The sequence below is a fragment of the Coenobita brevimanus genome, chromosome 24, assembly GCF_032717465.1.
Source record: "Coenobita brevimanus isolate Jiangsu-jjx chromosome 24, ASM3271746v2, whole genome shotgun sequence".
Taxonomy (NCBI): Eukaryota; Metazoa; Arthropoda; class Malacostraca; order Decapoda; family Coenobitidae; genus Coenobita; species Coenobita brevimanus.
This window is the reverse complement of record NC_136977.1, coordinates 16,169,765-16,193,635: the sequence shown is the minus strand read 5'-3', so window position 1 is coordinate 16,193,635 and position 23,871 is coordinate 16,169,765. Positions and strand designations below refer to the sequence as shown.

Here is a 23,871-nt window from a genome sequence, read left to right as displayed (position 1 = left end):
TACAGTGGAAGCAACACTCCGTCTCAGATGTACAGTGTTCAGCAGAATGTCCCACATTCGCGCACCTACCACACACTGGCTGGGAAGCCCTACAAGCCTTTTCATGATGCCCATAAATCTGGCATTTTAAGCAACGCAAGGGGTTCGGGATGTATGGTCTGACGTTAAGAATTTCATAACCAATTCTGATGTTTGAAGGTAAAGCAACTTTGCCGAACGTTAGGACAACTGTGGCGGTCTTCGTCTTCCTGCCTTCCGAGAATCTAGTTATGAAACGGGCCTCTACAACATCCTGCTGAGCAAGTTCTTGTACGATCTCTTCCTCCTCCATGACCACAAGATCTCTGCAGGTGATCACACCTTTGCAGGAATTCATGGAGTGAGGGATCGTGGTCTGAACATCATAACAGTGGAACTTGCTCAGTTTTAGCAAATCCTTTACCTGACTTGAGTTCCTAGTTTTAACGAGAAGATCTCCACTCGCAAGTTTTTTCACTTGTTCCACTTCACCTGCACACCCATCAATCACCTTCTTGATGATAAAGGGATTGAGGCTGGACAGGGGAGTGGGACCAACCGCATGTATCTGTACAAACTCAGCATTTCTAAAATCAATGTCAAGACGGGTACGTGTCTGGGGCCGTTCAGTCTGGGGGTAGTCAGTCCATGAGACAGTCGGGGGTCGGTCAGGACTACCTCCCCCCCTGAAGGGGAGGGAGGCAGCGGTGGCGTCCGCCATAGTTACCACTTCCCCCTCACGGGGGAAGTGGGAAGAGAGAGAAAAACGACCAAGGGAGAATTGCCCGGGGAACACACACCTAATCTGAGATTACCCTCTCAAACCACTCTCGGGAGGACGCGCCCATGTGTAACTCACACCCCAGAGCGATCAGTGGGGGGTACACTCCAGAGGTGAGTAAGCAAAGGCAATCTCAGAAATTAGATATAGACACCTACTATATCTACTAAGGGCAGGGAGGAAAATTAGTTCTAGCTAACCTAACTTTATTGAAAAACGCCCTAGTGGCGAAAAAAGAAAAAGCTAAAGCCGGTGAGGCAACCCTGCAGCTAGAGGAGAGCCAGAGAAACACGTCTGCACACTCCACGACCATCCATCAAAGTCCTCGACTCGTGGTAGTCCCAGCCCGGCCTAAATAGACAATCTCAAAGAAGCAAGAAGGGTAACTCAGAGAAGCAAGAAGCACAGCTCAATGAAGCAGGAAGGGCAGAACAGAAACTCAAGGTCGAAACCGTGAGCAGATACGAGAAGGTGGTTCAAAACAGCTCTAAAAACATCAACACACAGCTGGGCCAGGGTGTTTCCTGCAGTCTAATATTTATAAACTGTTCGCAAAACACTAAGCATGGTACTAACAAATGAATATTAAAGGTTCTGAATATTGTATATGAGTATAAACAATGTGTATTGGCCACATGTAACACTGTCTTCTGCTGTCCATTTTGTGAGAGGGGTCACTGTAGGTTTGGTTGGGGCTATTTTGAGCCTGTTTATGGTGAACCATTCATGTAGAGTGTTGAGATAAGGTTGGAGAATGTGTGCAGCTGTGTTTGCATTTTGGTATGTACATGTAAGTGTTATGTTGTCCTGGAGTGGTGGCATCTTCACCGTGGATCTATCCCCCAGAGGTTGTTGAAGCAGAAGAGGAGGGTAGCATGGGGGCCAAACCACCGCGAACCCCCCCAGCCCCTCACAGGGCCCGAGAACCTGTTAGTGGTGGTGTTGGCAGCAGTGGTTGAGGTGATGGTGGTGGTGGTTGTACTAGTGTTGGTGGTGGTTTTGGTGGTGGGGGTAGTGGTAGTGGTAGTGGTGGTAGTCATGGTGGTGGTACTGGTAGTGGTGGTAGTCATGGTGGTGGTACCGGTAGTGATGGTAGTCATGGTGGTGGTGGTAATGGTAATGGTGGTATTAGTGGTGGTGATGGTTGTGGTGGTGGCAGTGATGATGGTAGTGGTGGTGATGGAGTTGTGAGAGTGATGATAATGATGGTAATGATAGTGGTAATAGCATTGATTGTGGTGTTGTTAGTTGTTGTGGTGGTAGTAGTTGCAGTGATAGTAGTTGTGGTGGTAGTAGTTGCAGTGGTACTAATTGTAGTGGAGGTAGTTGCAGTGGTAGTAATTTTAGTGGAAGTAGTTGCAGTGGTACTAATTGTGGTGGTAATGGTTGTATTGGTGGTGATGGTGATAGTGGTGGTGGTGATGGTGGTAGTGGTGGTGGAGTGGTGGTAGTGGTGATGGTGGCTTTGGTGGTGGTTCTGGCAGTGGCAGCAGCGTCAGTAACACTTGTTGAAGTAGTACCGTAAACTCTCAATTATCCATTGTTGCAATACCTGGCCCAACTCAATTTCTGGTGCTCTGGCTCGGCCCTATTAGAGCAATATCCAGTGAAATTATTCAATATCTGGAGCTGAAATGGGACATAACCTGCGGTTCTATACAGTATCCGGTGTTGAGATGTATCAGCTGGCTTGTAAGCGGTAGCCAGCTGGCACTGTATATTGTATTATATCATTACTTTATTGTATTTTATGCTTAATTTTCATATTTTACTCATGGGAAAGTTTTCAGGATAGAGGTTCGAGATGGATACTATAGTAACGCAGTATCCAGCTCGATGCCTGATATTGAGTCCATGGTGGTATTATGCAATATGCAGCATTTTACTTTAACCCCTAACCAACAGGTAATGTCTTTGCACGTCACACTTGGGGCACTGCATGAGTGCAGGGTAATGGCTATAAAAGGCGACTAAAAGGGTTGGCGGAGGGTTAGTGCCCCTCCCCGGAAAACAACTAACTAAAAAAACAAACAATAAGCCCCGGACAAGGACTGACCAAACGATGACGACCAAGGACCAGACACAGGACATGGTTATCGGAACGTGGAATGTAAGGGGAGCGAATGATGAGGTGAAAGAGAGAGAGATTGTCCAGGTGCTTGAGGGTGCGAAAGTGGATGTATGTGGAATAACTGAAACAAAATGGAGAGAAGAAAGTGTGAGAGAATGGGAGTATGGATGGGGTATATGTGCAGAAGTAGGTGAGAATGAGAGGGCAAAGGAAGGAGTATGTATAGTTGTGAGTAAAAGATGGAAGAAGAGCATAAGACAGTATGGATCAGTTGGGTCAAGGATTGTGTGGGTAAAGTTGAAAGTTGGAATACAAATGTGGGCGATTGTGTGTGTGTATGCGCCAACGCAAGATCGTGCTAGAAGAGTGAGAGAAGAGTCCTGGACAAATGTAGAAGTGTGCATGGAAAAGTTTGGAAGGAATGAGAGAGTGTTTTTGATTGGTGATATGAATGGTAAAGTTGGGAATGTGAAGGTGGATGGAATAGTTGGCGAGTGGGGTGTGCCTGCTGAGATAGATGAGAATGGGAGTGCGTTAGTGGACATTTGTGCTGGGAGGGGGTTGGTGATAGCCAATACCCTCTTCAGGCATAAAATGATCCACAGGTATACATGGCGAGTGATGAGAAGCGTGGGTGTTGAACTGAATGAAAGGAAGGCAATGATTGATTATGTGTGTGTGGATGAAAGGATGCGAAGATGTGTAATGGATGCAAGAGCTCATAGAGGTTGGGGGAGTGGACTTTCTGACCACTACTTGGTGGTGGCCAGAATTAGAATTCAAGTAAGATGGAGGAATAGAAGAAGGGAAAGATGAGAGGAAGGAGTAGTTGCAAGGAGAGTGGAAAGGTTACAAGAGGATGAGAAAAAGACGGAGTATAAGAGAGAAGTGGAGGAACGATTGGGGAAATATGAATTGGAGCAGATGGGAGACGTGGAAGGTGTGTGTAGGATATTTACAGTAGAAATATGTGCAGCATGTGATGTGGTGTGTGGAAGGAAGAGATGATGGAGGGGGGTGCAAGGAACAGTGTGGTGGACTGAAGAGGTGAGACAGGCTGTGACACAAAAGAAGAAAGCATACAATGAATGGATGAGAAATAGGGGCTTGGAAGAAGTTGAGAGGCGGAAGAGAGAGTTATATGTAGAAAGAAAGAGAGAGGTGAAAAGATTAGTAAGAGAGAGTAAGAAGAGAGTGGATGAGGAATTTGGAAGGAATTTGAGTGTAAAGTGGAGGGACTGTAAGAAAATGTTCTGGAAAGAGGTGAAAAGAGTAAGACAGGGTGGAACTGAAGTTAGCAGGGGAGTGAAAGATAAAAATGGTAGATTACTAGTGGAGAAGGGAGAAAAAGTGAGCAGATGGAGAGAACACTTTAAGGAATTGTTGAACATAGAGGATGGAAGTAATGCGAGTATAAGTGACTGGGGAATGGCTGGGAGAAGGAGGGAGGTGAGAAGACAGGAAGAAATCAGTAGGATAGAAGTTGTGGAAGCAATGAAGAAAGTTAAATCAGTGAAAGCCCCAGGAATTGATGGAGTGTATGGTGAAATGCTGAAGCATGGGGGAGAGATAATAGTAGAATGGATGTGGAAGATGTGCAGATTGGCCTGGGAGGAAGGTAGAGTCCCAGAGGATTGGAAGTCAGGTATAATTATTTCCTTGTACAAAGGAAAAGGGGAAAAAGAAGTGTGTGGTAATCATAGGGGCATTTGTCTTCTTAGTGTAATAGGAAAAGTGTATGGTAGGATACTTATTGACAGAGTTAGAGAAAGAACAGAGAAATTACTTGGAGAAGAACAGGGAGGCTTTAGAAAGGGAAGAGGTTGTGTAGATCAGATATTCATTCTTAGATCTTTAGTGGAAAAGTTTTTAGGGAAGGGAAAGAAGTTGTATGCGGCTTTCATGGATTTGGAGAAAGCATATGACAGGGTGGATAGATAAGGATTGTGGAAAGTGTTAAGAATATATGGAGTAGATGGGAAGTTGTTGAATGCTGTGAGGAGTATGTACGATGGTGCGAAGGCTGCAGTGCGTGTGGATGGTAAAGTAAGTGAATTTTTCTCTTTGAAAGTTGGGTTGAAACAGGGATGTGTCATGTCTCCATGGTTGTTCAGTCTTTACATGGATGGGGTAATAAAAGAGGTACAAGGTAGGGTAGTGGATGTTGGAGTGGCCCTGGTGAGAGAGGAGAGTGTTTGGAAACTCCCTGTACTGTTGTTTGCAGATGATACTGTGTTGTTGAGTGAAGACGAAGGGGAGCTGCAAGGCTTGGTGGATGAGTTTGAGAGAGTGTGTAAGAAAAGGAATCTAAAGGTGAATGTAGGGAAGAGTAAAGTGATGGTCTTTGAGAGAGGTGAAGTCAGTGAATGTACAGCGAGGTTGGATGGTGAGGAATTGGAAAATGTGAGTACGTTTAAGTACTTGGGTAGTGTGATGAGTAAGGATGGAGGTTTGGAGGGTGAAGTGCGTGAAAGGGTACAGCAGGGAAGAAAGGTTGCTGGTTCTTTGAAAGCAGTGATAAGAAACAGGGAAGTGAGCATGGAAGTGAAAAAGTTACTACATGACAGTATTGTGATACCAACTCTAACGTACGGAAGTGAAGCTTGGACGTTGTTGGAAGGACACAAGTCAAGAGTGAGAGCAGTGGAAATGAGTTACTTAAGAGGAGCCTGTGGAGTCACATGGAGAGACAGGCTGACGAATGAGGATATAAAGGAGCGTTGTGGTGTGGATGTGGATGTGATGGGAAGCGTTATGAGGAACACACTGAGGTTGTTTGGCCATGTGGAGAGGATGGAGGGTGAAAGACTGACGAAGAGAGTGTATGTGAGTGAGGTGGAGGGGGGAAGAGGGAGGGGGAGGCCGAGGATGAGATGGAGGGAAGGGGTGGAGAGGTATATGAGAGAGGGAGGTGTGAGTTGGGAGCAGGGCAGTGAGATGGCAGGGGACAGGGCGACTTGGAGGCGATTTGTTTGTGGCCACCCCAAACGGGATTGAGGCGTCTGGCAATAGATAGATAGATTGATTGTGGCTCACCTTTTTTCTATTGTAAAATTGCATTCCAGAAACATTTTGGTTAATGAAGTTTTTTATTTGTGCACTCCTTTCTTTCCAGAATCCAGTATTTGTATATATATGCTTCCCTTTTTATTGAAATCAGCCTTTGCAAAAAGAACCAATTTACTTAAACTGTAATAACCATCACTAATGTTATAGTGGAGAGGACTTAGAAGGTGGCCAGGATGTGTTTCTTAGTGGTGGAGCCAGGCATGGCCTTCCTGTGCTAGTGCCTGGACCTGACGTAGCTGTCCCTGGCCTCCTTCACGCACATAGCGGCCGCTGCCTCTGTGACCAGCTTCACACACCGCTCAGTGGACTGGGTGTGGCAGGAATACTTGGGAGCATCATAGGGCTTTTCCAGGAAACCCTGGATCTCTGCCATGGACAGAGAGCAGGTGAAGACTGGCTTATCCACCCACCCTGGCTGCCAGGTGATGAGGTTGATCGGGCTGGTTGTCGAAGGGTGTAGCTTCAGGGTGACTCATGGTTGGACAATGTTGTCACCTCCTCCCACCCATCCTCAGCCATGAAGAGCTAGTCCTGCTCTTCCAGCTCCAGAAACTTGCTCTCCTCCTCCTTCTTTTTCCTCGTTTTCTTCAACTCTACCTCCTTCTCAGCAGCTTTCCTCTTGGTTGCTTTATGTTGGTGTTCAGACTCCTCCTTGCCATCGCTTTCCATCATCATGTTAAACTTCTCCCCCTTCTTAACTCTCTGACCATACAACCATCTCAGCTTTATCACTGGGATCTTGCTGGCCTGGAGACAGGAGCACTTGATGTGTGCCCCGGCCTGGCACTCCTCCTTGCCAGGGCAGCCTGACCCAGGCCCCTGGCACGGCATGATGGTGCAGTGGCAGGTGGTGATGTCCAGCAAATTTGTCCAGCAGGACCACCACCTTCTTTTCTGCTTTGTTCACCCTCCCCTGGGCCACCTTCTCCACCCTCTTCCACAACCTCACAACCTTGGTCGCAAGACTCTTCTGGATTATCAGTGGAGAGCAGAACTTGGCATTAGATCTGTGGCACTGGGTCACAATGAGAGAGGAACCAGCTGTCTCACAAAGTCTGTCAGATTGATGTCTTGCTTCATTATATCTTTCTCGGTCATTAGTTTCTCCATGATTAGAATCCTTCACTGGATCACAGCTCTCAAAGTTGGTGCATCTCTCAGGTCAAACTCCCTCCCTTTGCCAACAAAATTAACTTGCTGCCTGTCTGTTTCCTGGTCTTTGGCTAAGCCTTAGAGCCCTCTGAGGTGGCTGTCTGACATAGAAATCATGCAGTATTATCATGGATTTTATCAAGGTGGTTTTGTCTGATATTCACAGCAACACAGAAAGTACCTGTCAAAGTTAAAGTCAAAGAAGGCTTTTAAAACTTTACTGGAGTAATACTGTCACCTGTGAGTTGTAAGATAAGACATGCAGATTGTTTTAATAAATTATATGTTACCAATGCCTCTACAGAGACACAGTGAATTTCAAAAGAAAAGCTCATAACTATAGCTTTGGAAATAAGGTTTTTATGCACCTTCGCAATTTCCTGTACATATACAAGCATTCATTATGCGATATATTTGGTTTTTCATTAACATTCATCGCGTCCCTACTCATTAGGAATACCAAAGCTGTCCCAAGACCTTTTGAAACCTATCCTGCATTGGAGGCTCAGCTTCAGTTATTTCAGACAGCATGTGCATTTTAACAATATTCTGGCTGAAACTGTCTCATATATGTAGTTTTGAAATGATCATAACTCACGTTATGCATACTACAGGCTTAAATTTGGCTCAAACGATTTGGCTCAGTGAGACGATTCAGAAAAGATGCAGGTTAACATATCTCCAAGTATTTGTTTTCAAGTTAAAAAATTGGGTAAAATGCAAAAACAAAATTTTCACTTGCAATTTTGGAAAGCTAGAAATCTTTGAGTTTCAAAATAAGCCTCAGATGCGTGTTTACCATACAGCTTTACATTAAAAAAAGCATGAGCCAAAATTTAATTGTGCATCTTTCCATTCTCACTGACATCGTGATCAGCCCTACTGTACATGCAATTGTCTTCCCATCACCATTTGAGCTGGCTGCCATTTCATCTCGTCACCAAAGGGTAGGGAGGGAGTCCCTCCATAGCACACAGGCAAGAGTCAATCTGTCGCCTACTTTTGCCAGGTGTACAATGATGTCTTCAGGTTCCTATTTTTCTGATTCCGTCTGTGCCGCTTGTAGCCAGTTGCATCATTCACCCCTGCCAAGCCTCTCTCCAAGGATACAAGGAAAGGTCTCAGTGATAGTGCCATAAGGCATGCCTTGGATGCAACAGTGTCTAGTTTATCTAGTAGTGGAGAAGTTATCACGTTAAGAGCAAAGCTCTAGTCGGCACCATGGGCAGATGTACGAACACGTCCTGCTGTCACGCCGAAAATTAGTTCTCTTCCTCACATCATTACTCATCAGCGCAATGACATACAGACCTGGAGATACTCGCATTCACAAGAGGAAGAGTTAGTGAGTAAAATGGTCTTTGATTCATTTCGCTCAGTGCTATACTTGCCGAGATATTACGGTTTGAAAACAAGCGATTTTCAGCAGTATCTGGGAAATTGCCCGTAATGAGGTGACGACTGCATTAAAAATAGCCCAGTGTTTGGAGGTTAACCATCGTAGAGCTTGGCTGAATTGTGCTGAATAATAGCTTCGCATGTGTATTTAATGATGGAAGATGATACTTTGGAAACTTGAAAAGGTTATAAAATGAAAATGGGCTATTTTATTAGTAATAGCAAATAAGGCAGTCTCTGGCTACACTCCATAGGTGTCAAGCCAGCTGTTCATTCATTGACAGATTCCCCCACCTCCCCTCTCCATGAACATACTTTAGCTGTTCAACCCAGATTCTCCGTGCATCTGTTTTTCCTCATGGACCTGTTGTACCCACTTGGTCCTATTTTAATCACTGGACTTATTGTCACCATGGGTCTGACAGACATTTTTCCAGCAGACCTAGTTTGTCCATAGACCTGTGTTCACTATGAACCAATTTTTTCTCATGAAGTCTTTCATCATTAAGCTGATTTCCCCATGGAGTTATTTCTATCATGACTTTATTTTCCCTCATGAACCTATTTTCTCCATGTACCTATTTTCCCCATGGACCTTTTTTCCACCACATGGAATAAAAATGTTCATCAGGAAGAACAGGCCCATGTTAGGAATAGATCCACTTGGAAAGTAGGTTGATGTGGAAGATTTGTGTGCAAAAACTGGTTTATGGTGAAAATAGGCACATGGAAAAATACATCTATTGGAAGAATATGTTCTTTAGAAATAAAAGCCTGTATGGAAAATACCTCCATGAGAAAAAAAATTGATCCACGGTGAAAATAGGTCCAGTGATTAAGGTAGGTCCAGAGGGGAAAAATATGTTCATGCGGAACGATAAGTCCATGGTCAAAGTGGGTCCAACATGTAGAATAGGTCCATGGGGAGAAATTTGTCAGTGCATGAACAGGTGGTTTGACACCTTTGGGGTATAGCCAGAGACTGATCTATGTGCTGTTAATAAGAAAACAGCATATAAAAATTGTAAAAGATTTCTAAGTTTCCATAATATTTTGCATCCATCCATCCATCCATCATCCAATCCTATGTTGCCCCATGAGGAGTGTGGGAGCCCAGGGCTAGGTAAGTTGGTCCTGACATTTAAGATGAGAGTGTCCAGCCTCACTCGTCCCAGAGTGGCATTACGTGTGCAATAAACCCCAACCACCCCCTGGATATAAACCTACACAGGATTTTGCATCATAAAATAAACTGGTGATGCTACTACTGCTGCTGCCACTGCCGCTGCTGCTGCTGCTGCTGCTGCTGCTGATGATGATGATGATGGTGATTATCATGATGATGGTGCCACCAGAATCAGAAGCAGAACCACCATCAACACTACCACTTTGACTACCATCACCACCAGCACAACCACCACACCACTCCCACAACACCATACCACCACTACCATAACACCATACCACTACCACCACCACTGCCACAACACCATACCACTATCACCACCATTACCACAACACCAGACCAATACCACCACCACTACCACAATACCATACCATTACCACCACCACTACCACAGCACTATACCACTACCATCACCACTACCACAACACCATACCACTACCACCGCCACTACCATGTCCACAACACCATACTACTACCACCACCACTACCACAACACCATACCACTACCACATCACTACCACCACCGCCAGTACTATTACCACTGCCATTACTATTGTTGTCTCAGCCACTAACACCACCACCACCACTGCCACTATCACTTCCAAGACCACCACCATTAGCATCACCACCACACCACTGCCACAACATTACTACCACCACTCCACCAACACTATCACCACCACCACTCCACAAACATTATCACCACCACAACTGCACCACCACTCCACCACCACCACCATCAGCATCACCACCACACAACTGTCACTACCACAACACCACTACCATCACTCCACCATCACCACCACCACTGCTCCACCAACATTATCACCCCCACCATCACTCCACCAACACATCACCACCACCACCACTCCACGAACACTGTCACCACTGCCACCACCACTCCACCAACACTACGCCGAGAAATGACTTTCCGCCTCTCATTTCTTGAAGACTTCTTCTAGCCGGTGACATCGAGAGCATTCCAGGAGCCATCAACAAATACATATGTCTAACATGCTCAGAACACATCACTTCCAAGTCGACAGACAAAGGGTTCAATTCAGTGCAGTTCCTGCAAGAACTGGACCCATATCACCTGCACAACACTTACATCTGGAGAACAATACATAAACACCTGGACCTGCTCCTTATGCTCCTTGCTCCTTCCCTCTAACTCCCCCACCAACCCCTCACTTACTTCCTCCACACCTCTTCAGCCTAACCCACTTATCCTTCCCACACCATCCAATCCCCTAACCCCTCTCATTCTACTCCAGGCTGATTTGCCTCAGCCCTTATCTCTATCACATCTTTCTCCTACCCCTACTCCTCCACCCTCTCCCTCCCTGTGCTGTTGCAGCACCCAGCAGACATCGTGCATACAGCATTAACATTCTTCAAATAAACATAGATGGCATAAACACCAGATAACAGGAACTCGCACAATTCATCAAACAACAAACCATACACATTGCCATCTTACAAGAAACAGAACTACGCAGAACACAAAAAACACCCATATTTCATAATTTCACCACCATCAGACAAGACCAGGCCGACAGCAGTGGCGTTAGACTCATCACCCTGGTACACAAATCCATCAACTTTTCAGATACCGATGCACACAAAAATCACATCTCCCCCCGCATGACTTCACAACTGAAATAGTCAGTTAAAATATGCACTTGCAATATCACACACAAAAATCACCAGTACACACATTCCCCACCCCCCCAGTCATCCCCCACAGTACCACACAATTATTCTCCTCAAATACGCCAGTCCTGGGTGATGATTTCAATGCCAAGGTGTCGGCCTGGCATGTCAACAACCCTGACACAGACAGAGGCTGGTACTACAATCCCAAACAGATAATCTTTTCATCCTCAACAATCTCCATCAACATACCCATATCCCACACCAATACTCTTCCTCCCATCATTCCCAGATATCACCTTTTGCTCCCCAAACCTCATCCCTACAATATCCTGGAGAGTGGTCAAAACCCTTGGCTCTGACCACCTCCAGATCATCACTACCAAAACCAGAATCACTCCAGCTGACCCCAGACACACATATGCTTGTTATAAGAGAGTGAACTGGGAGGCCATCACAACTGAAACAGAACAACACTTTGAAACACTAAACAGTACACCCATCACAAACATCAACAATGATGTGCACACATTCAATACAATTATTCAAATTGCAGACAAAAGACACATTCCTAGAGGCAACAGAAAGAGAGACAACCCTAACTTCACACCAGAAACTCAAGGCCTCATCAGTCAGTGCGACACACTGCAACACTCCCTAACACCCCATACACAAGACACTGTACAACAGATAGAAGCACTGATCAGTCAAATAAACAATAAAATATCAGAGCAGCAAACCTTAAATTGGAATATCTTTCTCCAAACAGTTGACCACAAAACAAACACCAGCAGACTCTACTACAAAACACTAAACAGCATCACACTCTCCAACAGCAACACAACACAATCACACACTGCCATCACAATAACAGACACCATACCCTCAAACAAACAACAAACAAGCACTGTCATCAATCACTTTTCACGTCAGTCATCTAAACCCCCATATTGACGACCGATGTGTCATCCTACGTAACAAACAGGCCCAGACTTTGCAACCATCACTTACAACCAGACAAAGCACATCATTAGCAACCTTAAGCACTCATCGACCTGTGGCTCAGACAACTTAAGCAACATGCACCTTAAACATCTTGGATCACAAGGCATACAAGCACATGCCAACATGTCAAACTACAGCTACTCACACAATAAAATGCCCAACATCTGGCAGAATGGTACCATCATCACTATCCCAAAACCAAATATAGACCCCACATTGCCTCCCAAACACTGCCCCATCACGCTACTCTGCACTTACTCGAAGGTCACTGAAAGAGTAGTACAGTATTATAATTAGTAACACCTCACATCCCCCTGGTTCCATGACAGCATGGTTTTAGGCCACTACACTCTGCAAACACTCTTCTACAGACCTTACACAAAGAGTTTTTGATGGCATGAAGTCAGCTAGGCCACCACACACAACACTCCTAGCCACACTAGACATTAGCAAAGCTTTTGATGCCATCCCCTGCCACAGCCTCACAAACAAAATTTTCAACACAAACATGCACAATAACACAAAAAGATGCCTGACAAATTACTTAGCAGGCAGTTGTGCACATGTAACATTTGCTGGTCAGTCATCAAACATCAGAAACTTCACAAACGGCATCCCACAATGATCTGTTTTGCCCCGTACACTCTTTAACCTATACTTGCATGACATACCCACACCCCACATACCACAGATACACATAGCTTCCTAAGCAGACGACATAACACATGTACACACCAAAATGCAAACACAGCTGCACACATCCTTCAGCCTTACCTTAACTCACTACACAAATGGTTCACTGCAAACGACTCAATATATCTCCAGCCATATCTACAGCAACCCTTCTCACAAACTGGACAGCAGAACATATTCACATTCCACACCTCATCGTAAACAACACCCCCCTACCACACACACACACACACACACACAGGGATTCAATCTAGGCGGACGTGTGACACCGGCGCTCCGTACCAAATCATCATGGCCAGTGGCATTACCTAAATAGTATCTTTGTATGAGTCAAGCTCAGTACCAGGTTAGACTAAATGATTGTTCATTATAAAAAGGAAAAAAATAATAAGTTTCAACAAGACTTGTAAAAACAGGAAATAGAACCAAGACGAAAGAATACGCTGAGTCATCTCTGAGGTTTGTTTAGACTACAACAAGACGGAGATTGTAAGTATATGCTTTGCACTTTAAGTATTGCAAAATGGATACATACTTCAGTAAAACAAATTTGGAAAAGAAAAGGGATAAAGGTAAAAAGCAAAATGATGTTTTCTACCAAGAACTGGTTGAAGTAGAGACCCACAATAGACTGGTTGAACGTGTAAACAAACTAGAAATGGCTTTCAAAAATGAAATTGATGAAATAAAGAAGCAGATGCACTTGCAAAAGGAAGAAATAGAAAAACTAGGAAGGGAGGCCAATAAGAAAGACACAACCATCAGTGAACTAACCGTGGAATTGAGTACACTTAGGAAGAAAATGAGTGAAATGGCAAGGACAGTAGTCAATCACGAGAGTGTTATGGAAGAGTTCAAAAATGACAGAGACAATTAGGCAAGTTAGCAGTCTTATTGACCAGAGCAGTGATATTGAGGAGAAGATAACACAAGTAAATGAAGCTGTGCAAAGCTACAAAAATGATGTAGAAACCACGTATATTGAAATGGTGAAAGTAAAGAAAGTCTTAGAAACAAGGGTGGAGGAAAAAAGCATTAAAAAGGAGGTGAAAAGAATAATCCAAAACAATCCAAAGTTAGTCAGAGATTCAGTAGAGATAAACAAATCAATAGTAATCACTGGTATAGAAGAGGATGAAGTTAAAAACAAGATCACAAGAGACAAAAAGGAGATGGCAAATGTAATGAGCTTACTGAAAGAAGTATCAGAGGAAATCTGTAGTAAAGACATAGAGGAACACAAAAGGTTAGGGAAATACGAGAAAAGCAAGACAAGACCTCTAAAGGTGACTTTCCAGAGTGTAAACACTGTGGAAGAGATACTAAAAAATGCAAAGAATCTTAAGGAAAAAGAGGAGTTCAAAAATGTATGGATAAAAAGATGCCTAACACAAGAGGAACTGGAATTACTGAAAGAGAAAAGGGAGGAAGCAAAAACAAAAAATGGAAGATCAGAAGAGGAGAAGAAGAAATTTTTTTACAAAGTAATAGGATTGCAGGTACGAAAGTGGTACACAAACAGGATGGAAGAAAAAGGAGGAAGGTAGTAGAACCATGTCATGACAAGTATATAAACAAGATGATAAAGTTGATGTACTCAAATGTGGATGGAATGGTATCTAAATTACTAGAGATGAATGATTATGTCAGAGAAAATGAACCACAAATAATATGCCTAACTGAAACAAAATTAATACCAAGGATATCAAATGACATACTAAACTTAGAGGAATACAATATATGGAGAAGAGACAGATATTTAAAAAAAGGAGGAATTATAATATTAACTAAGAAAAATCTAAAAGTCAATGAAATAAAACTAGATATACCATCACAAGTAGAACTGATTGCAGTAGAGATCGACACATCTGAAAGTAAAGTAATTGTAGCCAATTTGTACATGCCACCCAGATCAAACACATGGGAAAGAGACGAATATGAGGACCTGGCAGAGAGTACAATTCAGAGTGTAAGATCATTGCTACATAAAATGGAAGAGAAATCGGAAAGAATGATACTAACTGGGGACTTCAATACAAATATAAATTGGAATACTCTAGATATAAATAGCCAAGAAAGCTGTTGGGATCAAAAGCTCCTGGATCTTGTACAAGAGTTTTTCTTAACGCAACATGTGAGGGAAACCACCAGAAAAAGAGGACTTGATGTACCTTCAGTGCTAGATCTAATATTTACAAAGGCAAGAAAATGATATTGACAGTTTAATATATCACCCTCCACTCGGCAAAAGCGATCATGCAGTACTAAATTATAACTTCAGGATAGCATATGACATAGTAAACAGCAATGATAGTTACAAAAAGAGCCTAAACTATAAAAAGGGAAATTATCAAGACCTAAAAAAGTATTTCTTAGAAGTTGATTGAGAAAATGAGCTTAGAGGACAAGATTTAAATGCTGTATATAAAAAATTTTGTGAATTTTATGAAACAGGAGTCCAGAAGTACATCCCACAGCACAAAGAAGCAGATAAGAAAATACAGAAATGGTTCAATATAGAATGTAAAATATCAAAAGAAAGAAGAGATTTGTTGTGGAATAGATACAGAAGACACAATAGTGAAAGGGTGTATAATAATTACAAACAGGCAAGAAACGACTATACAAGAATAAGGAGGGAAGCCCAAAAACAGTTTGAGGAGGATATAATAAATAAAAGTAGTGATCAACCAAAGCTGTTTTACAGCTATATCAGAAGCAAAACTAAAGTAAAAGATATAATACAATCCATTACGGACGAGGGAATCACTTATACACAAGAGAAAGATATTTGTGAAGCACTAAATAAGAATTTCCAATTAGTTTTTACAGAAGAAAAAATTTTGAGAGGGACTATGTGGAACACGCATGTCCATACATACTACCAGATATACAAATAGCAGAAAAAGTAATACAGGAGGAGTTAAGTAGATTAGACAGAGGATAAGCAGTGGTCCTGATGAAATTTCATGTTGGGTATTACGAGAATGTGCAAAGGAGTTATGTAAACCATTATTTTTAATTTTCAAGAAATCCTTGAGTCAAGGTAAACTACCTGATATTTGGAAAAAAGCAAATATTGTCCCCTTATTCAAGAAAGGAAATAGACAAAATCCACTCAACTACCGACCAGTATCACTGACCAGTGTTGTAAGCAAGGTATTAGAAAAACTTATAAGAAAAGCTTGGGTAAATTATCTAGAAGAACACAGTATGATAACAGAAAGACAGTTTGGTTTCAGAAAAGGAAAATCATGTGTTACTAATCTGTTGAGCTACTATGACAGAATAACAAACACAATACAGGAAAGGAAAGGATGGGTGGACAGTATCTATTTAGATTTCAAGAAAGCTTTTGACACAGTACCACACCAAAGACTTTTATGGAAACTGTACCATGAAGGAGGAATTCGAGGCAAACTGTTTTGTTGGATGCAAGACTTTCTCATAAAAAGAGAAATGAGGACAGTACTAAGAGGAAACTACTCATCATGGAATGAAGTGACTAGTGGAGTACCACAGGGTTCAGTGCTGGCACCAATTATGTTTTTAGTGTATATAAATGATATAAACAGTAACACTGGAAATGAGAGCTATCTGAATATGTTTGCAGATGATGCAAAAATATAAAGGAGAATTACTAACACAGACTCTTGTAAAGAGCTACAAGAAGAATTAAATAAACTTCATGAATGGAGTAGTACATGGCAAATGGAATTCAATGTGGACAAGTGTCATGTAATCAAGTTTGGTAAAAGTGGAAAAAGACCTGATTGGGATTATAAGTTAGGAAATAAAACCCTATACACATCAGAAAGAGGGAAAGACCCAGGTGTGATTATCAATAGCAGACTATCTCCGGCTGATCACATCAGCGAGAAGGTACGGAACATGTATACACTGCTTGCAAATATGAGAATAGCATTCACATACATAAATGAAGACATGCTAAGAAGGATAATAACATCATTCATTAGACCAACCCTGGAATATGCATCAGTAGTCTGCAGTCCTCATCTCAAAAAGCACATAGACAAGATTGAAAAAGTTCAAAGGGCCGCTACAAGATGGATACCAAGCTTAAGGGACCTAAGCTATGAAGAAAGACTAAATAAACTGAATCTACCAACACTACAGGAGAGAAGGAAAAGAGGTGACATGATAATGCTATATAAATGCATATCAGGAAAGGAGAAAATAGACATAAATGATTACTTAACATATGGAGAAGCATCAGCAAGAGGACACTGCAAAAAACTGCATAAGAAGAGAGGTGATAAAGACATAAGGAAATTCAGTTTCCCGAACAGAGCAATTGATCAATGGAATGCACTACCGAATGAAATAGTGTGTGCCAAAACAATTCACAAATTTAAGGATATGTACGATAAATATGGTTTAAGACACGGGACAGTATGAGCTTGACTCATTCCTGTAAAGATACAATTAGGTAAGAACAATTAGGTAAGAACACACACACACACACACACACACACACACACACACACACACACACACACACACACACACACACACAATCTTTGGTGTAACATACATCAGTGTCATTTAAACGGCACATCACAAACATTTAAGATAAATTAACACAAGACTCAGTGCCTTAAGATCGTTTGCCCATACAGCATTCAGACACAACAAAGAACCACAACCACAGTATACACACAATGTCTGTGTGTTGAACAACCATGGGGACTTCACTTGTCCTTGTCTCACTCCAACGTAGATTAAACCACTCACTTTCTACCTACCTATATGAACACTTCACTGCCCTCATGAAAGCTTGTACAGTAGTTGCTTTCAGCAAATTTTCACTTACACCCTACATATGTAAAACCTTCCATAATTCTTCCTTTGTTAACCCTGTTTTATACTTTTACTTGATAAGTAAATTCCATAAACACCTTACTGACCATTACAGACCCTTTCTTCACTGTCAGTTTCATTGCAAATACATGTATTTGATCTGCACATTTCCTCCCACTCCTTAAACATTTTGTCATTCACCAGGTATTCTGATGTATTTTCATACCTTTTGTGTGAAAATTCTTCCATATACCCTACATACAACACTCAGCAGACTTGTACCACAATGATTTTTTGCACTTGCATCAGATAACTTTGGTTGTATATAAAGACTTAATCACGCCCTTTTTCCAATCTTTCTTGTATAATTCCATCATTCACTTAATTGGACTCTTTCTTTTATACTTATCAGTGTATAACTCTTATCAGCATTTTTCACAGCTTTCTTCACATCAACCAGTGTCACATTTTCTGGCACCACATTCCTTCTCTGCTAACCACCAAAAACTAGTTGTGTTTGTCAATGCTTTGTTCTCATCATTCCCATTCCTTGCCGTTTCAAAATATTCTTTTCATCTGATCTTTACTTTGCTTCTAGTTGCTGGTATTCTTCCAGTCTAAATCCTCGCACTCTCCCGTCTGTTTCTACATTTTTACACCTCTTTCAAAAATACAGGCAAGTCGCCTATGGCGCGTGCTTCTATGGCACGGTTTTCTGTGACACAGCAGGGTGCCAGACCCCCCCGAAAACGAACCACACGCATAAAATACCTATGGCGTGGACGCAGCAAGGTTTGAAACGCTCCTGTTGCCTCAGAACCCCCAACCCTACCCATTCCACTTACAGTAAGCACTATCATCATCGGAGTCAGGCACGTACAGTATCACTACTCGTTATACATTGAACTGGTACACGATAATTCACTACAACAAAATTTGCTGCAACAAAAAAGTTACACCCCAAAATCCAGTTTATGATGAATTTCCCATTAAAACGATATTGCCATCGGAAAATTTTGTACGAAGCGCCAGGTGCACGCAAGGCGACTGTCGCTCATCTCAGGCAAGATGGCGGCCAGGGTGTGCAGAGCATTGTTTTGGTTCAGTTCCGCAGACCCGCCACCCCTTCAGAGCCCTGTCTTTTCCACTCGTTCACTGTGCCCCCCCTTCTATTGTCACCTCTTAGCCAAGCATCGTACTACAGTATACGTCGTGTAGCACCAGTCCAACATCATGCAAGTGTCATTATTGTGTTGCTGCAATAATGTACTGTATGTGAGTAATGCTGCCTGCATTGATATGATAGTGTTTGCTTTGGACTTGGAGATGACTTGGACTGACACAGGAAATGATTAAGGTGGGTTGTCATTTTTGTTTGACTGATTGCCTGATTGTGGGCATGTGTAAACTGGGGAAACATAGGGAAAAGCGGGGTGAAAAGGGGGACTTCGGGCAAATGTCCAGAACCAATATGCATTTTTCCCATAGGTTTAGTTATTTGTATGGAGCGGTTTTCTATGGCACGGGCTCGGTCCAGAACCAGTTCGCTGTGCCTTAGGCGACATGTCTGTAGTTTCTCATTTTAAGAGTAATACATGATCATCATCATCATCTAATCCTGTGTTGCCCCATGAGGAGCATAGGAATCTGGAGCTAGGCAAGTTGGTCCTGACATTTAAGATGAAAGTGACCAGTCACATTTATCCCTGGGTGACATTACACGAGCAACAAACCCCAACCATCCCTTGGATATAAACCTGCACAGGCTCAATCCAATTGGAGCACATTAGGGGGAGTGAATGCTAGCAGGGACTAATTTTCGACTGACAAAGGCATTTTGTGAAAGTCTCCCCATAAAATAGCTCCGAGTATCACTCGTTCTCTGTAAAAATTTGACAGCTGTACGACAATTCTTTCCCTTTCAAAAAAATTATTTTGTAATTCCAATTTTGAGGTCACTTCCCTGCAGAAATCTCCATTTTCTATGCAGTATATAATATGACCACTTTTCTCCAGATTTTTTCCTTTTTTTTTTCTGTAAAAGTTATGTCATTCATCTGGCAATGGGAGTGTGAGTGTTTGGAGTTTAGCAGTGAGGCGGGGAAATGCCAGGGATGATATGACACTGGGAGAGGTGAGACGTGCCAGCTGTGGTCTCAACCTTTTCTCAATCTGTGCTCATCTTGGCCATTTCTCATTGTTTTTGCACACTTTCTGAAGATGGGGAAACCGTCTAAGAAGCTACTGCAGTGTAAGAAAGCGGAAGAGAAGAATTTGATGCCATTTCAATGGGAGAAAAACGTGTTGGAAGCTGCAGTTCTTTCTCCACCATGGCCACTTCCTCTCTTACCTGCCCCCCCCACCGCCACCTCACCTGATAAACCCCAACCTTCTACGTCTTTTTCTCCATCTTTCTCTTCTCCAACATACTCTACTTCTTCATAACCATCCCTAATCCTAACTCATAAAATAAAAAAAAAGTACCTAAGCTGTTTCCTATCATACAGACACTACAAGTCAACAGAAAATGAGTGATATCTCGGAACTAAACTTACAGTCCTTTGGAGTGATATAATTCCATTAGTTTAGACAAAAAGCAAAATACATACAAAACGAGGAATGAAAGGAGAAAATTTTATCCGTGTATTTTTTACAGGGACTGAAACATGACTGTAATGATTTTTTGAAATATGACAAGAAGGGGGTAAAATTTGGGATAAATACATAGGCATTATGGGAATTTTTTTGTTCAGCAATGGTGAAGAATATTAAAAAACTGTTAGGGCAATTTATTAATGAGGGTTTCATTAGTAAAACTACCAAATATCATAGAGATCAGATGAACACACTTCCCCTGGTTTCCCATTTCTTGCATCTCTTCTTTTTTATACATATTACGCATATATTATTTTTTTCTGTAAAAACTAATCAACCAAATTTACTCAAACTTTGGGATGTTATTGCTCACATAAAGTAACAAAACATATTAAAAAATCAGACAAATATAAGAAAAAATGTACCTTCATAAGTAACAACAGTCCACTCCCCTTAATTGCCTGTTAAACCACCAGACACCATCATATAGTTATATGGTTACCTCCCAGCATAGTAAATGGTTTCCTGGTGTACAGGAAACCATTTGGCTTGTCACTCAGTGTACAGTCAACCATAGGCAGAAGGAAGAGGTAAGAATGAATGAAAATAAGACAAGAGGGAGTGTAGAGTCACCTGTAGGCATAAGGAAGAGAAAAAAATGAAGGAAAGAATGACAGAAGAGGACAGAAGGAAAGAAGGAAGGAAGAAAGGAACAGGCAGTTACCTGAGAGCAGCACTACGAGTGAGTGGATGGTGAGTGCCCCCACCTAGAGTAATACACAGCTCTTTGTCACTTATGTAACTACTATTCTAGTCGATCAGGTCTGCGCACCTTCCCGCTTCCGAAAACCCTCATGCTTCACTTATGCCAGTCACTCAGCTCTCTCCCTTAACTTCTGTATCCTCCTCAGTCCATTGACTCATCCAACAGTATATCTTTCCCTCTGTGCAAGGAAGACAGATAACTATATGGCTGCCACATACTCCTCTTTCCCTGTTTTCCTTGTACAAGAGAACTATTAACCCATACTTCCATTTCTCTGATGCTATTTCTTTCACCTAGGCCAGTCTGACCATTCTCCGACCTTTTCAGTCGCTCTGTCTCACATCTTTCAGCATATCACCGTGCATCTCATCAGTCCCTGGTGTTTTCTTCAGTTCAGCTTCATTCAGTGCATCACACCCTTTTGTCTTGCTGATCATCCTTCTGTAATTGTCTTTTCTTCTCCCAGCCACTCATCAGCTACCTATACTATCATTACTTTTGTTGTCTACATTCAGCAGCTTATTAAAATTCTCATGCCATCTGTCCACTTTCTCCCTGTTCTTGAAGAGCATGAGTTATTTATATTCAGTAAAGTGTTTTGTTTTGAGTTGAAGTTTCAGTGTATTGAATAGTGGTGGTAGTACCTGTACAGTATTTGGGTATACTTTAATGTTGATCTTAGACTCCTGACTTATATAATTCTTTTTAAGGTGAGGAGGCAATGGATACTGGTGAAGGTGATATTTCTGGTGATGGAGATGATGGCAATAGTACAGACACACTCACCTGGCTGCTAACAGAACTTCTAGATAATTATGTACACAAGACCCAGCCTAGCATCAGGCAGGTGAGTCCTTTTCTAACGATATATGCATTTTTGTCACTCGGCTTATACAATGATTTGAGACAATCCTAAGGTGCCATGCTAAGAACTCTAAACTGGGATATACTGTGTAATGGCTATATATCAGAACTCTGGTATGGAGAAAAGAGATGTTAATAGCCTGTATGTACAGTATATGATATCAGTCACCACAGATGCAGCTTCATTACCTATGAGACATGTTTCAGCATTTTTCTTATTACTCCCCAGGCTTAGCAACCATGGAGAATATCCTGTGCCCAGAAATAATTGACTGTCATTCCTGGCAAGTGAAAAATAGTTTGTGATAAGTTTTTCTAAAGCAAACTTTATAAAATTAATAACTAGCATCCTTCAGTTGCTGTGAGTGTTCAAACAGTTGCTTGGGATGAAAGACAAAGAAAAATGTTCTGTAGGAGAGAGTGACGAAACTATGATAGAGATACAGTTACCTAGAAGCCAGGCTCAGATATTTCCTACTAAACCACAGCCCAGTTTATGAGTGCCTTCGCCACTTTCATATGAGGTTAAGATAGGTTTCTGGCATTGTATATTGATGGTTGTTTTGGAAGTTGAAGTACAATATTGTGTTTGTATTGCAGGCTTCATGCATCTGGCTTCTTGCTCTCCTCAAAAGATGTCGCAACAAGCCCATTATTCAACACAGGCTTACCAGGATACAAGAAGCATTCATGAATCTTCTTGGAGACAATAATGGTATGTGATGTTTTTTTCCAAAGCTGCTGTCAGTACAGTACAGTAGGATATGTCCCATAATTTGAACTGATATTGGCAGATACCGCCCTCTGGTGATACGTACAGTGGGCTCACACAGTACACGTGATCACAGTGCATGAATCGCATAGTACATGAGTGACCAAAAATCATAACTATAAAACTCTGAAGGTGCGAGTTTAGCCCACAATACACGAGGCAGAGGCAAGAAGTGGCCCAGAACTGCCGTTTTTCCAGACTATGCGACCCCCCCCTCCCCACATGATGCCCGCATCGTGACTTAGAGGCTCATGGGGAAGGTGCTCAAGAGGAGTCTACAGTAAGATCGCACCAATAACGACTTCGACTATAACGTTTTTGGCAATAACAGTAAGTTTGAATAGATACCCAGTTTCTATAATAACATTTGGATTCACTGGAATAATGGTTATTTTGCAAATGCCAAGTTGTTATACTGCAAATACATCCATAACAAGATGAGGAATGAAGCAGACAAACAAGAAGAGGGAAATTGCCGAAAATGTGAGCAGTAGTGAGGAGATGGAGGATCCTCTCCTGACTCACCCACTGCTGTCCCTTCCACCTCCATTGCCCTGCCTGACTCACCAGCTGCCCTCCCCTCCACCTCCACAGCCCCACTTGACTCACCTGCTCCACCTGGCATACCTGCAACCCCCATCATCATGACTGTTGTTGCATTCTGGAAGAAATACAGTAATCCCCTTACTATCTGGATGCCTACTTTCCGGACATCCCCACTTACCGAATATTTTGGTCCCGGGATCCAATATTCCCAAAGTGGGCCAAAAATCGCAAAAAATTAGAAAAAAAATCCAACTTTTTTCCCCCGTAATTTGAACTCGGTGTGCTTGGCGCGGACCAGCTGTGTTTTGGTGCGTAGTTCCGCCGCCGTCCGCTAGGTGCCCCTGCATCCTCCCCACTTACCGCCAGTCTTTTGTTGTGAGTCCACGCTCGTCATCGTGGCCGCCCATGTGCTCGCTTTTGTGGTGGTGCCTTACCTGCTGCAGGCTCTGCTGCTGCTCTCGGGCCTCTTGTTAATGTG

The 23,871-nt window shown here is 42.4% G+C and overlaps 1 protein-coding gene across 1 annotated transcript in view; it reads left to right on the top strand.

Moving 5' to 3' along the window:
• The window catches only part of LOC145393503 (proteasome adapter and scaffold protein ECM29), an 835,694-nt gene that overhangs the window by 568,899 nt on the left and 242,924 nt on the right, over positions 1-23,871 (top strand). Inside the window, exons 16-17 of the mRNA XM_080267631.1 lie at positions 21,922-22,058; positions 22,676-22,790. Coding sequence (XP_080123757.1) covers positions 21,922-22,058; positions 22,676-22,790 — 252 coding nt within the window. The remainder of the gene's footprint in view (positions 1-21,921; positions 22,059-22,675; positions 22,791-23,871) is intronic.